This window comes from Gymnoscopelus microlampas, assembly GCF_963454915.1.
Source record: "Gymnoscopelus microlampas genome assembly, chromosome: 5".
NCBI lineage: Eukaryota > Metazoa > Chordata > Actinopteri > Myctophiformes > Myctophidae > Gymnoscopelus > Gymnoscopelus microlampas.
This window is the reverse complement of record NC_139942.1, coordinates 12,930,448-12,946,528: the sequence shown is the minus strand read 5'-3', so window position 1 is coordinate 12,946,528 and position 16,081 is coordinate 12,930,448. Positions and strand designations below refer to the sequence as shown.

General features: G+C 38.6%; 1 protein-coding gene across 2 annotated transcripts; it reads right to left on the bottom strand.

Annotated features, from left to right (window-relative positions):
* Nucleotides 1–2,711: 2,711 nt before the first annotated feature.
* Nucleotides 2,712–11,128, bottom strand: LOC311044643 (uncharacterized protein). Of its 2 annotated transcripts, XM_084056354.1 has the most exons (9): nucleotides 10,959–11,128; nucleotides 9,581–9,685; nucleotides 9,153–9,194; nucleotides 8,946–9,008; nucleotides 8,316–8,348; nucleotides 8,091–8,153; nucleotides 7,409–7,873; nucleotides 4,966–5,091; nucleotides 2,712–4,295 (listed from the first exon to the last, which is right to left on the bottom strand). In XM_084056354.1, exons 1-9 carry the CDS (start codon nucleotides 11,083–11,085, stop codon nucleotides 4,015–4,017), a joined length of 1,305 nt encoding a protein of 434 aa, XP_083912480.1. In that variant the 5' UTR covers nucleotides 11,086–11,128; the 3' UTR covers nucleotides 2,712–4,014. The 2 variants fall into 2 exon arrangements, with proteins under 2 accessions (XP_083912480.1, XP_083912481.1); XM_084056355.1 differs by lacking the exons at nucleotides 8,316–8,348; nucleotides 8,946–9,008.
* Nucleotides 11,129–16,081: the final 4,953 nt, after the last annotated feature.

The window sequence follows — 16,081 nt, the reverse complement described above, 5'->3', positions numbered from 1 at the left end:
ATCAAACTTCAGGTTTGTTTCTCATGACCAATTATAGTTAACTAATACTAGCATTGAAATAACAGACAAAAACAACAACAACAACAACAACAACATTATAGTCAACTGAAATGAAAAGAAACTAAACAAAGCATTTAAAAAGGTAATCTGGCATATCAGCATGCTCACACAGTCGACATGATCTTTGCCGCTCGTCAACTCCAAGAGAAGTGCCGAGAGAAGAACGCCAGTCTATACTCCACCTTTGTAGATCTGACAAAGGCTTTTGACACTGTTAGCCGCGAGGGCCTCTGGAAGATCATGTCAAAGTTTGGCTGTTCTAACATCTTTATTAACATGGTCTGTGAATTCCACGATGGAATGCAGGCACGAGTCCAAGACAACGGCACATCCTCGGATTCCTTCCAAGTGGGAAATGGAGTCAAGCAAGGCTGGGTTCTGGCACCCACTCTCTTCAGCATGATGTTCTCAGTCATGCTGACAGATACCTTCGCCTGTGAGACAGGGACTGTGTAATAGCCGGCATGCAAAGCAGCTCAAGGCCTTCCATATGAGATGCCTCAGGAGGTGCTCAACATCAAATGGCTGGACAAGGTCTCAGACACTGAGGTCCTCCACTCGCTCCTTCTGCTATGCCATGCTCAAGTGCTCCCAGCTGAGATGGGCTAGCCATGTCTGCCGCATGCCAGATGAACACCTACCAAAAAGGCTGCTGTAAAATATACAATATGCTTTGCTTTATATACTGTAGGACCCCAATACTCCTTGCCACTTTGGTTCCTACATGATTAATTTGGGCTTTCCAACTGAACACATGGTCAATTATAACTCCCAAAAATATAATCTCATAAACTCATTCCAATACTACTATATCAATCATTAACTCAACCTGTTATATTTAAGTAATTTTTTTTATTCCCAAAAATCATATATATATATTTTTTAATTTCAAGCGATAATTTATTGTAATCGAACCATAATTTCAGCTTCCCCAGTTCAACTGAGACAACCTCTAACAGCTGCTGAAGGTTCTCCCCGGAGCGAAAAATATTCGTGTTGTCTGCAAAAATAACACATTTCAAAATACTTGAAACTTTGCATATCATTTATATATACTAAAATAAATAATTGATCTAATACCATATCTATCCATCTTTTTAAGCTAAATATCATCGTCAATTGTATCAAATGCCTCCTTTAAATAAATAAATACTCCTATTGCATATTCCCTATCATCAACTGAACTAGTTTATTCTTCTGTTAAATTTTATTATTATTATTATTATTAATTATTAGTGCCATTGGAGTTGATCTGTTGGTTCTAAAACCATGTTGACAATCTGTCAGCAGCTGATGTTTTTCTGTGAAACTGTCCAACCATGCAGAAAAAAAGTTTTTCAAGGATCTTGGAAAATTTAGACAGCCAGGAAACTGGCCTGTAATTTGTGAAAATACGTTTTGAGAAGGGTTGATGCAAACAGGTGACAAAAAAAATGTTTATTTATTTATTTGTATTATTAAAAAAAAAAAAAAAGAGAAAAGCTGAACTACAAGATTGAGTCACAAAGCTATTTTTGAATAGCTAAAAGTATAACATACTGTAGGGTTAAAGAGGTTAAACTGATTTGGATACATATCAACTCTTTTAGCTGAGGACCCCCAAGGTCACAAAAGGGCAACATGCGGCCCGTGGGAATGGCACATGCTTTGGCAAAATACTGTATCGGGTAATTTTCATTACATCTGTATCCTCTCTGAACTCTGCATTCAATCTTGACTTACTTTCACATTGTAATCACACTCCCGTAACCTCCCGAGATAATGCTATCACATGATAATGCCCGAAATAAGGCTACGTTTTGTCTTGTCTTCGCTTCGCTTCACTTCATCTTTGCCATAACCTCCTGAGATGACATCACATGATTTTGTTTTCTTGATAGGCTATTAAATGTTAAACAAGTAGTTCAGATTTTAACCAGCAGAGAGGTCAGTGTCACTGACCTACATTATGTGTTGGTTGCGCCCCCTGCTGGGACTGACCTGCTGCTACAGTAGGTGTGGATATATAATTACCCATGATCCACCTGGGTCTATTGTTTGGAAAATTATCCATAACATTATATATCCATGTGATAAACAATATTATCCATGTGATGAAGCGCATCAACAGGATGAGACAATGTTACATAAATGTTTCTTCAATAATACAGATATTAAATATTCTGTGATACACATGGAGTTATAGTGTGCCTTGACGTGTTCAGTTAAAGGAAATGATCACTTATAATGGATTGATATGTGTCCAATAGACATAAACCACAGATGTTTTCTGTTCATTTCTCTTTTCGTTTAAAGGTGTTTGTGTCAAATCCAGCATTTATTCTCTCCACTGATCTAAAAAACAAAGAATGTCAGACAATGTAACTATGACTGTCTGACTGTATTTCCTCAATAATCCTGATAGTCTTCTTACAATACTGAATATTATGTCTTCTTACAATGCTGAATATTATGTCTTCTTATGCCTGCACTGCTGAATATTCAATATGAATGTTTGTCATGTTCTCATTATACTGCATGTGTCATACAGTACATGGAAAAAAAAACACTTCATCACTGGTCTTCTAGATGTATTATAGTCTTAAACATAATCATTAAAAAATGCAAGAAGACAAACAAGAATGCTTTTGTATGTGTTTATTGAAAGGCCTAATAAGCACTCATCTCTTTAATGTTATGGTACCAGTAGCAATGTTACATATGATAGAGCGGAATGTAGCAGTGTTACATACAGTGGTGGGGAAAGTACTCAAATTCTTTACTTAACCCTTGCATTGTGTTAGAAACCTGCATCCACTTGTGGTGTTAGCGGGTCAAATTTGACCCGTGATTTAACTTAGCCCTAAAAACTAAATCTCCCACCTCATAGCTGACTTGTTATGCATTCATATCCATGTAAACACTTTTAAAAATATTATGTTGGGTTAGGGTTAGGGGTTCATCTTTCAATATATCTCATTTTCAATTATAAAAATGTTAAAATTCAATCATTACATTTCCTATAATGAAGACAATGGATAATGATGTTATCTAGCTATAATAGAATAATTAAGAATAATAATTAGTTACACACTTCCAAAAAAATAAATACTTGCTTTAGTTTTTTAACTTTAAAACATGTTAATATTCTTACAAATAGTGACACTTGTGGTGTTAGGGTCCGAAATGACCCGTATACCATAGAAGGTAAAAAGTCATTTATTTTTCATAAACGCAAACTTTATTTTACTCCTGATAGCAAATGCTAATTGAGGACAAGTCTCTCTCACTCTCCAACATGTAAACATTGAATATTGACAATTTGGGGGGGAATTGAGCCACACACCACACTTCTCTGCCGGGTCATTTCGGACACTAACACCAAAAGTGTCACTTTTTTATAGAGACCATCAGAATTAATTAAAATGATGATAAATAATTTTGTTGCGTTAAATTGGCTATTTCTGAGGATATCATGAAGCCTTGTTCCAATAAAGAAATGCAAAGGGTACTTTTACCTATTTAAACTTGAAAACGGGTGACCCTAACACAATGGAAGGGTTAAGTAAAAGTATCAATACTGCAATATAGAAATACTCTGTTACAAGTAAAAGTCCATAATTCAAAATTAACTTTAGTAAAAGTACAAAAGTATTGGTATCAAAATGTACTTAAAGTACCAAAAGTAAAAGTAATAAAATGCCTATATGTATAAAATAAGGCTAAAGTGGTTAATGTATGTTTTATAATATCATCATTTATATCTGAAAAGTAACTAGTAACTAAAGTTTTCAAATAATTGTAGTGGAGTAAAAGTACAATATTTGCCTCTGAGATGTAGTGGAGTAGAAGTAAAAGTATTGGAAATTGGAAATATTCAAGTAAAGTACAAACACCTCAAAATTGTACTGAAGTACAGTACTTGAGTAAATGTACTTAGTTACTTTCCACCACTGAATGGTACCAGTAGCAGCGTTACATAGGATAGAGCAGAAAACCACTGAATATGTTGTGGTTGTTTTGGCTGTCAGTGAGCGTGTGCTCCCAAGGTAAACGCATGTAAACTCTGTCTCCCTCTTCCAGCTCTATGATCAGTCCACTAGATACATATTCCCAACCCTTATTATTGTGTGCAGTGTTCTGAATGAGTTTCTGTTTATTTTTATACATCTCGATATCCACATTCTTTGATTGTGAGTAGTGAGCGGCAATAAATCTGAACTGATAAACTCCTTTCACAGATGTTGTAAAGATACCTGTGAGAGAGCAAACACATGCACATGCACATGCACATGCACATGCACGCGCGCACACGCACACGCACACGCACACGCACACACACACACACACACACACACACACACACACACACACACACACACACACACACACACACACATATTTAAAACATTGGTTCTCAATGTGGGGTCCCCCAAGGGTCTTTGAGGGGGTTCCGAGGTCCCCAGCCAAATGTGTTAATATAGCATCAAAATCAGTTTAACTACCATAACCTTGTTTTCCAATTAGACTATTATAAATTGAAGATCTACCAACTTACAACACATTGTGACGAGACAAGTTGTGAGCTTGTACATCTGCTATTTTCAAAACATTGTGACAAATTTGGAATAATCTTCAGATGGGGGTCCACAGTCAATTTGGAGGTCCTTGACATACAATGTTTGAGCACCACTGATTTACATTGTTACTTAATTGTATAAATCATTATTATCATTGTTAATTAAAACCAATTACATTAAATTTCTCTCATCTCATTATGTCTATTGGTATAAATAGGAAACACCTTGAAGATTTATGTACATTACTATAATATGTATTTAATGTCTGCTAGTCTGAAAGATGTAAGTAGAGGAAACTAATTGATTCTATATATAAGTTAATTAACATGAATCAATCATAACCTACCTGTAGTTGAATTGTATGCGTTGCCGATGTTAGTGATGATATTCTTGTAGACCACAGTGGTGTAAGAACTAAATGGTCCAACAGTTCCACGACCCAAACCAGCAGAAAAGGCCACCTTTGGTTTGTCTGTCAACACAGGAACATGATCACATTGTTTATAATATTAATAAAAACATATATTAACATTAATTTAACTTTCAATAAAAGGTCGGGTGGTTTCATTCAGCTCATTGGTCAGACTCTAATTAGTGATATTTTAACCCATTAAGACCTGAGGCAGATTCGACAAATGTCTTCTAAATCAGTAGTTCAAACTTTTTCATCCCAAGGACCCCCCAAATTATAGGTATTTGGCTGTGGACCCTGAAAAACTTTTGCCCACATTAATGGTCAAAAAAAACCTAACTCCACTTGAGCTGTATTTGGGTAAAGTGATGATAATATAAGGACACATTCAAGTATCTGACAATGTAAAGTCACCATACCAACTTTGATGAGGCAGTATTGTGCTGTTCTAAAAAAATGTTTTCTTTTTTTTCTCTTCTTTTTTTTTAGCATCTTTGCTAAATCCGGTGTATTTACGTTACATTGATATGTACTGTTCATTAACATTCGGTATCCCGTCTAAATAAAAAAAACTAAGTAAAGTAAAAGGTAAAGTCACTCCTTTGGCTCAGATCAGCTAATCAATCAATCTAACTAACTTATTTATAAAGCCCATTTCAACAGGTACAATCCAATGTGCTTCACATAAAAGAAAAGAAAAACATAAAAAGGAAAAGAAAAGTATAATAACTTAAAAATGTACAGTAAATCCCCCAGGGCTCTATACTACTGTACTATTATTTCCCTTTACATCAAATGTCTTTGCCAAAAATATCAGATCGACAAGCTCACAAGACGTCACATTGCGGCACGTTGTGAACATTAGGAAAGCGTTTCAATTAGTGCCTCCTCAACAGATTAACTTTAAACTGTGATCGTTTTAGTCGTCCAGTTTTAATGTTAATATGTCCAAATTAAAACAGCATAACAGCAGTAGTGCTTTCTATTTAATAACAGTTGTGCTAGTTTATTTCATTTGGGTTAACCCTTTACAGATCAGTGAAGATACTTTCCTCATGCCTGCTATTCCTCTTCCCTGGGATGTAAGGTTTTTACAGAAGTTTATACATTATTCAGTCAATTTATTTGGAATGATAAGAATCCCAGAGTCAGCCGTCAGAACGTTTAATTATGTTTCCATTGGCCCTGGGTGGCGTCTACACATGAATGCTACGAATGGCACAAGTGGCCCTATCTCCTCTTACTTCTTATGCCTAAACTTGTTAAGCATTTTTTCACTATTTTTAAAAAACATTTTGTAATAGCCGATCTACAAGCTCACAACATGTCGACGTAGATTGCCTATTTTCACTATTTTAAAATGTTTTCAAAAGTAGTACAAAATGTCTAAAAAGTTTAGGCATAAGGGTTAGGTGGTGCGCAGCATAGGGCCCTTGGTGTCACATCAGAAACATGGTCCTCTACGGGGACCTACCACGGGTCACAGACAAGGTCAGAGAGAGAAGCATGAGGTTGGCAGGACCCTGTGTCAGGCACCCTGAACAAGAGGCAGGCAAACTGACACTATGGGAGCCAAGCCAGGGCAAAGCCAGGAAAGGACACACTGCGCCTACGTAGACACACTGCGTGTGACAGCTCAGCTCACTGTAGAGCTGTTGTCCCCAACACCAAGCTCCGCACCATGGGCGACCGGGCCTTCTGCTATAGCCTATTGCCCCATGTCTGTGGAATGCCCTCCCCGAACACCTGAGAGCACCACAGTCCACTGATGCTTTTTAAAATGGACTGAACATTTACCTTTTTAACAAAGCGTTTCTGAAATTTCCCTGGGCCTTTGTTTTTTGTCTTTGCCCTGTTTTTTTTACCTAGTCTTAATTTGACCCTTTAGTCTAGCCTAGTTGGGTCCCATGTAATTGTTTGGTTGCCTATGCTGTTTTTATGCCATGCTTTCAAACCCTGTAGCACTTTTAGATTCTCAAGAATGTAAAGTGTGTTGCACTTGCATTATTATTATTATTATTATTATTATCATTAGAGCTCAAGACCCTGATGCTAGACAGGAAAGTGATTCAGGAGTCCTGAGTTGGTGTTTCTCTAGTCTGAACTTTCACATCCCGTCATCACATTATGTTGACAGTGTTGCCTTGGCCTTCTGAAGTTGTATATAAAAATTCTCCTCCTGCAGTTTCATTTGAGTTGGTACGCTTTTCCATGTTGATCAAATGGATCAAACATACAGTAAATTACTGTACATCATCAGAACTATTCTCAGATCTCAAATTAAGTAATTAACATACATTAATACTAAAGTAAAATATGACATTCTTCTCTGTCCTCACCTACCTGCATCCACTGAACATCCTTCTGTTCTAATTACCTTTGATTTCTGTCTTCAATGCCTCCATGTTGGTCTGAAGGTCTTGGACATGGTTCCCACTAGTATCCAGTCTGGTCTGAAGGTCTTGGACACTAGTATCCAGTCTGGTCATAAGGTCTTGGGCACTAGTGTTCAGTCTGGTCTGAAGGTCATGGACATGGTTCTCACTAGTATCCAGTCTGGTCTGAAGGTCTTGGACACTAGTGTTCAGTCTGGTCTGAAGGTCTTGGACACAAGTGTTCAGTCTGGCCTTAAGGTCTTGGGCACTAGTATCCAGTCTGGTCTTAAGGTCTTGGGCACTAGTGTTCAGTCTGGTCTGAAGGTCTTGGGCACTAGTGTTCAGTCTGGTCTGAAGGTCTTCAACACTAGTATCCAGTCTGGTCGTAAGGTCTTGGGCACTAGTGTTCAGTCTGGTCTGAAGGTCTTGGACATGGTTCTCACTGGCATGCAGTTTGGCAGCAAGAGCTGAGAAAATATTACAGGGACTGTTATTTTAAACAGCTAAATAGTTAAACAAATATATTTTGGTCTATACTGTACAGGTACAAGTTGTACAAAATCATTTTTATAGCATGGCTCTATGGGAGGCACATTTTAAGTCATACATTATAGACAGTTTTAGGCAATATAATCTTTTACAACATCAGGTGTAACATGTATACTAAACATGAAGTAATAGTACCTGCATTGTGTCTCTCAGTGGCATTGAGCCTCATTTCCAGGGTGGAAAGCTGAGCAAGGAGGGCTGAAATCATCCCAGCATTAGCATTAAATCAATAGTTTACATTTCAAAAATAAAATACATTTGAGTGGTTAATGTGATTTGACCAAATCTTTAATCTTTCCCTTGTCACTTAAGTGGATCAATATAAAATATATTTCCAAAACAACATAATGTTTGAATTACCTTCCTCCATCTTGGCGTTCATCTTGACAGACTCTGCAGAGAAATATCACAGAAAAAGTTACAAAAATGCAAAACATGAAAAAAAGAATTACAAGTTGAACTCTCTATCACTCAACTGACATACAGTAATAGTCCAGTCATCTACTTGTAATAAAGGCATGGATTTATGTTGTAAAATTAAGAATAATTTGAAAAACCTCAGTATAAGGCAGCGGCAAACAGAAATGTTTTAGCTGTTATTTAAAAGAACTGAGAGTTCAAGAGTTATCTTTATTGTCACATCACAGGTTCACAGGTGTAAAGAAGTGGGTGACATTCGTTTCTGTGCAGCTCCGTCGTTTTTGAAATCGCCATGAAATGAAATATATGGCGCTCTCCCGCACTCTCACCCACTCAGAGACAAAGATCTAATACTCAAAAAGTGTACTTAAAAATGTTACTAATAACTACTAGACTACTAAAAGTAGTAAATGTATGCTTTACTAAAGGAAATGTACTTTGTTACTGTCAAGTGGCCACACATGTTAGATGTTGTTATGTTATGTTGCCAGGTTTGAGAGACAGAGGACATTGATGGTGATTGCTTCTTTCAGGTGTAACATGTAATTACTAAACATGACATTATCATACCTGTATTGTGTCTCTCAGTGCCATTGAGCCTCAATTCCAGGGCGGACATCTGAGCAAGGAGGGCTGAAATCATACCAGCATTAAATGAATAATAAATAGTTTATATTTAAAAATAACTTTCATTTGAGTGGTTAATGTGATTTGACCCAATCATAAATATATATATATATAGTAGGCGTGTGTGTGTGTGTGTGTGTGTTATATTACCTTCCTCCATCCTGGGCGCAGTGCCGCTCACCTTGACACACACTGCAGAGAAATATCACAGAGAAAAAACATAAGAAAAACATCTCAGCCTTAAGTTGAACTCCAACATCTAGCAACAGCATGTTTAATTGTTTTTCTCTCAGTTGACATAATAGCATACAAAGCATTGCATATAGTCCACTCATCTGCTTGTAAAAAATACATAAAAAGCATTGCATATGGTCCAGTCATATACTTGTAATAAATACATAAAAAGCATTGCAGTCCAGTCATCTACTTGTAATAAGTAAAGTACATTTACTGTGTTAGTGTCCAGTGGCCACAAATTATATATGACATGTTCTGTTGCCATGTACAGACAGAGGACATTGATGACTTATAGACATGTTATGTTATAATTGTTTCCATTATAATTGTTGAATACCTACATAGAACTCCAATTGTGATTACAGCCAATAGGAGGATAACTAGCAGACCCACAGCGACCTCAGGAAGCCTGGCGCTGCGCTTCCTCTCTGAAGATACTGAAGTGACTGTGGACACCAAGCAAAGTATAGCAGTAGAGAGAGAGAGAGAGAGAGAGAGAGAGAGAGAGAGAGAGAGAGAGAGAGAGAGAGAGAGAGAGAGAGAGAGAGAGCACCAACTGGAGTTAAAAGACCTCTGAAAGTCTTATGTCAAAGAAATGTAACTTGGTGCAAAACCACTTTAAAAGAAACACACCCAGCTGAGATGAATAAACTGCTTGATTAGAGACAGCTAGAGCCATGAGCTGCAGTGTGATGGTGATCACGTTACCTCAAGTGTCTCAAACTAGATAAGATTTATTGCAAGAAGGCTGCATTCGAGATAATGTAAAGCGTGCTGTGTTCATCCCTAGCTGTGCAGAAACTTGTTTATTAATGGCAATGTTACAGTACAGTATATATTGTACATGAACATGCAACAGCCACCCATGTGCACAATACTGTCAGCACAGCACGTAACACCCAGAAATGTTTTTGTAAACAAGAAACCTGTCTATACAGTACATCCTCCGTGTTACCACAAAGAGTGAAAACCCGAGAAGGTTGAACATCAATCAATAAATCCCATCGTTGATGACGCAACATCACATTTAATGCCATATACTGTACAGTATGGATGGTTTTACTAACAAATCCTCGCTGTCGGGCAGAAACCAGCTATCTCCATTTTTCCACTTTTGAATTTGTTTTAATAAATCAGTGCTATTGAACACCCTTAAAGGAATATTTCACCCCCAAATTTTTTTTCTTTTTTCTATCGATTAGTCACCCCATGGAGACTTGAATTCATGGATTTTTTTGGTCGCATTCCTAAGCCAATAATTTGATGACCAGGTAGGCAGCGGTTCAGGTAGGAGAAACAAAGGAGATTCTTTGTGTCTCCTACCGGAACCGCTGCCGGTCATCAAATTATTGGCTTAGGAATGTGACAAAAACTAAACGATATCCATGAATTCAAGAAGTCATGAAGTCTGACATTAATGGTCAAAAACCTCCTAACTCCAGCTGAGCTGTATTTGGTTAAAGTGATGATAATATAAGGACACATTCAAGTATCTGACAATGTATAAAGTCACCATACCAACTTTGATGAGGCAGTATAGTGTTGTTCCAAGAACATCTTTTTTTAAATATTTTTTTTGTCCTGAAAAGTTTATATTTTGGACATAGCTGGTTTCTTCCCGACAGCAGAGATATCTTACCAGACTGCAGCATCTATATGGTTTTAATAACAAATCTTACCAGACTGCAGTATCTATATGGTTTTAATAACAAATCTTACCAGACTGCAGTTTCTTGTGTGGTTGTTGCTCCTGAGATGGAGTGTTGTCCTTGAAATTCTCATTCTTATAGATTTCATCATCTTTCTCTTCCATCTCAACGTTTTCAGAGTGGACAGCCACGGACATTTCTACCTTTATAACTCAGACTATAAAGTGATACGGTCCACTTCTGTACACGCACTGAAGAAAAGTGAAGTGTTGTCTCTCTTTTATGTCTTTGCCTCTCTTCCTCTTTCTCCGGTGCGTTCCTCCCTCACGATTAGATTTTTTTTTTTGTTTTTTTGTTTACGTTTAAGTTGTGGAATCGACTGAAATAGGCTTCAATATAACTATGGATCATATTGAATGCTGAAAACTAAGTTTAAAGGTGTAGCAATTAATCAAGACTGAGCATATTTATCCCCTAAAACAGAGGTTCTCAAACTATGGGTCGGGACCCCAAGTGGGGTCATGGGAAGGTGTATCATTCCAGTTGAGTCTGTTTTATTTGTTTTTGAAAAGTGTGAATTGTGAAGTGTGAATTTGTTTATATTAACATTTTGGCAACAGATATAAATACTGTACTTTATGCTTCCATTTACAAATGTGTACAGAAACAATTAGGTAGCTTTTAAACTGCTGTATGCCAAGATAGAATACATTTTCAAAACAAACAATATTTTTAATGCTTTATGTCAACTTTGACATTGGACTATAAATCAAGTGTGTGTGTGTGTGTGTGTGTGTGTGTGTGTGTGTGTGTGTGTGTGTGTGTGTGTGTGTGTGTGTGTGTGTGTGTGTGTGTGTGTGTGTGTGTGTGTGCGTGCGTGCGTGCGTGCGTGCGCGCGCGCGCGCGCGCGTGCGTGCGTGCGTGTGTGTGTATGTGTGTGTGGGGGGGGGGTCTTGTAATAAAGAAGTTTGAGAACCCGTACCTGCCCTAAAATGCACTGGGTGGATGTTTTCTAGACAGACTGTCTTTATCCTCCCTGCCTGCCAGCTCTCTCCTGTCGGCCTTGGCTGCTGGCTGCCTCCGTCTGGAGTGAGGAGCACTAGGCCAGAACTCTTATGTTCAATGTGTGATTTACTGCCTTTTAACAAAATACATCTCCACCATGAATCTAGCCAACACCATGCAATTATAATAGCTACAGTAATATTGACAGTAGCAATACCACGATGTAGAAATACTAACTAACTAACTAACTATTAACTAAAAGGCCTGCATTCAAAATACTTACTTGAGTAAAAGTACTAAAGTATTGGCATCAGCATAAAGGGAACCTAAAACAAAGACAACCTTTACTTGATTTCCCTATTATGACACATTAAGGTGTAATACAATAGTACTTCCAGTTCAAACTTCTGCCGAGGTAATCAAATTAAGCTAATGGGGAAATGAACCAAAACAGACAGAGCGAATTGCTAGACAATATTGTTGTTATTGTTACACAATAACATTATAGGGGATTGTACACTGTAGGCCATTTTCCACCGGTTTTGAAGCAGTCAACCAAAGACATTTAGTATTATAAGAAAACCTCACTTTTTTTTCAGACAATCCTACTAGTGACAGATTGTAAACAAGCTCCGTATAGTCTTTTAAATATGTTGGTCATGTTTCAGTTTATCATCATTCTGGTCTTCTATATTTGAAGTGTATTCAGATATCACAGCTCTAACCAATGAACCTTGCCCTTTGCTTGGTCTTTTTGGTGGACCATCAGAGGATCTTGATTTACAAAAGATAAACTTCAACATCAGAGCCTGTTTGCTTTATTAACAAGGTGTCTGATTGTTATGAAATGGAAGAACAACCCCCCCCCCCCTTTAGCAGGTGGATCTGTGATGTTCTGCATTTTCTTAAAATAAAAAACATATGCTACACACTGTGAAAATCTACTGATAAGTTTGCTGCAGTTTGGCAGCCTTTTCTCTCCTTTATTGTTGCATTACATATTCATGGTGGAACTAGTAGGCCTACTACGGTGAATGAATTTTGTTTATATATAATTATACAAATGTATATTCATCATTCTTTTTATTCTTATCATTACTGTCATTTATGTATTATCACTGCTATAATGTCTTAATACTTCGTGAACTGTGTGCTACGTAACTTGTCTGTTGTTTATACGTAGGTATCTGAAAATAGCTAATCTACAAGATCGTCTATTTTCACGATATGTATCTGTGCCTCAGCTCCTCAGTTTTTTCCTGTATTCGGCATTCCCTAACTCCTTGTCTCCCTGTCTCAGATCCTGTACCTCCACGCCTACTGCCTGCCTGCCAGCCGGCCTGCCTTTCAATCAGCCGCCTTACCTAAGTTTATTATTTTGGATTTTTGAATTCAACGTTTAATAAAGACGTTTTGCTTGTAAACCTGGTTCTGCTGTTCTACTTTTGGGTCCAATTTACAACACACCCTAACAGAAAATACTTAAAAAGGGAACAAGGTCAACTTCTGGTTCCCTTTTCAAGTCATTTCTACCTTCCAGTTCCAACTCTGCCAAGATCCTAGAAATGCTGCTACAATATATGAAAGAATATTCTCTCAATGGTTCTCAAAGTGAGGTCCGGGTACCCCCAGGGGTCCTTGAGGGAGTTCAAGGGGGTCCCCAGCAAAACGACGAAATATTGCATCAAAATGTAGTGTAACCACTTTAACTCTATTTCATACTTTGGATATTTGAAAATAGCCGATCTACAAGCTCACAACAACGCATCACGATGTGACACGTTGTGAGCTTGATCTGCTATTTCTCATATTTTGAAAAAGCTTGAAAGTCATTTTGGAAAATGTAGGTGTGGCGCGCCACCTCAGTAATCCATCTCCCCGGGGTCGAGTGCATTGTATAGACTCCCATCTCTGAATTATCTGAATTTCCCCTGCAGGATTTATAAGGTCTACATTTAGTATCATGTAGGAACAGTCTCTGAGTGCTACTGTAGGTTTGTGTGTAGCTATTCTGAAGATTGTATTTTTGAAGATGACCTCTAACTGTCCAAATACCTGTGAACTTTGTATGTTGAAGGTTTGTTGTGCAGGAATGTCATCACGTGTGTTGCAGTGTATAAAAGGACAGTAACAAGTGAACTATTACTGTAATATAACTTTTTCCCAGTTAGTAGTGGTGTAACTTATTACAATTGCCAGAGATGTTACATTTATTAATCCAAGTAACTTTCCGTTGGAAGTTAAAAAGGACGCAATTTGTTTTTAACCAAGATTATATTAAGCGTATAATGTGTGTGTGTGTGTGTGTGTGTGTGTGTGTGTGTGTGTGTGTGTGTGTGTGTGTGTGTGTGTGTGTGTGTGTGTGTGTGTAGGTGCATGCGTGTGAGTGAGTGCTTGTGTTTTGACCTTTGCGTTTATGTTTGCAAGTTTGTTCATTTTGTAAAAAGGCTTAGCTTTAGTTGTTGTTTTTTTAATTATTTTGTTGTGTTGGTTTGAGTGTTTTTTTTTTTTTTAAATCATATGGGATATTTGTCTGTTTGCAATTTCAGTGTATTGTCTCCGCCAGGCCGAAAGGCATGGCGAGAGTATGTTTTACCCCCTGTCTGTCCGTCCTGGCACAGCTGCTATATGCACAGAAGATAGGCGTATGGAAAAAAATGACAGAGACTAAAACTAAGCACATTATATATGATTGTAGTTAGTTTCAGATTGTTGTTTTCTTAAACACACAATATGGATTCAGTTAGAGATCTTTCTTTTTTCCAATTCTAGTTTTAGTTATTTCATTAATTTCAGTTGACAATAATATAACCATGGTGTGTTACAGCTGCAGTGTGGCATATGCGCCAGTAGATGGCAGCACAACACCAGGCCTCAACTCACAGTCAGTCAGTCCGGCAGAGCTGCTGAGTGGACTTTAGTCTGTGGTCCTTGGAATAAAATAAAATAACAATCTTCGGGGATAAGATAAGACCTTGATCCCGCAAGATATGTACAGCGGGATATGTACTGTGTGTGTGTGTGTGTGTGTGTGTGTGTGTGTGTGTGTGTGTGTGTGTGTGTGTGTGTGTGTGTGTGTGTGTGTGTGTGTGTGTGTGTGTGTGTGTGTGTGTGTGTGTGTGTGCGCACGCGCGCATGCATTTATGGATGTTTGCGTTGCAGGACACTGCTGGCCCTCTCCCTCACCCCAAGGTCCCATAACTCTGACCCTGTCACAGTCACAGTCTCACACACACACACACACACACACACACACACACACACACACACACACACACACACACACACACACACACACACACACACACACACACACACACACACACACACACAGTCCATGCTCTGATGCTTCTCTGCAGCGAATGAGAGGCGATGCTCAGAGCTCCAAGGACCCTGATCACTGCTGATGGACGGGTGATGAATGTCAATGAACCCAAGTATTTATGACACATCACACACACACACGCACGCACGCACGCACGCACGCACGCACGCACGCACGCACGCACGCACGCACGCACGCACGCACGCACGCACGCACGCACGCACACACACACACACACACACACACACACACACACACACACACACACAGAATGGATGCAATTACGGATCTCCATATATGGTATGGGCATATCAGGTTTGTTTATGGTTATATCTGAGTCATAGTGACATGCCTATATATGGGCATATCAGGTTTGTTTGTGGTTATGTCTGAGTCATAGTGACATGCCTATGCCCATAAATGGGGTTTGTTTATGGTTATGTCTGAGTCATAGTGATTTGGCCGTGGTCTTGCCTTTATATGGGCATATCGGGTTGTTTATGGTTATGTCTGAGTCAGAGCGACGTGCCTATATATGGGCGTATGATGTTTGTCTTGTTATAAATGAGTCAGAGGGACGTGGCCGTGGTCCACCCGCTCGCCATACCATTAGTCAATTTTAATATAGGATGGGGGTGGAAAACTGGAGGTGGCAGTGGCTAAGGAGAAGGGCCGCTTGGGAATTGGAAGGCTCCCGGTTCAATCCCGCGCTCCCCCTGTGTTATTGCCGACGTGTCCTTGAGCAAGACACTGAACCCCTAACTGCTCCTGATGAGCAGGTTGATGCCTTGCATGGTTTCTTCTGCAATCTGTGTCACCTTTAAACTGTCACTGAAGTTCTGCGTGTGGATGAGGGGACAAGA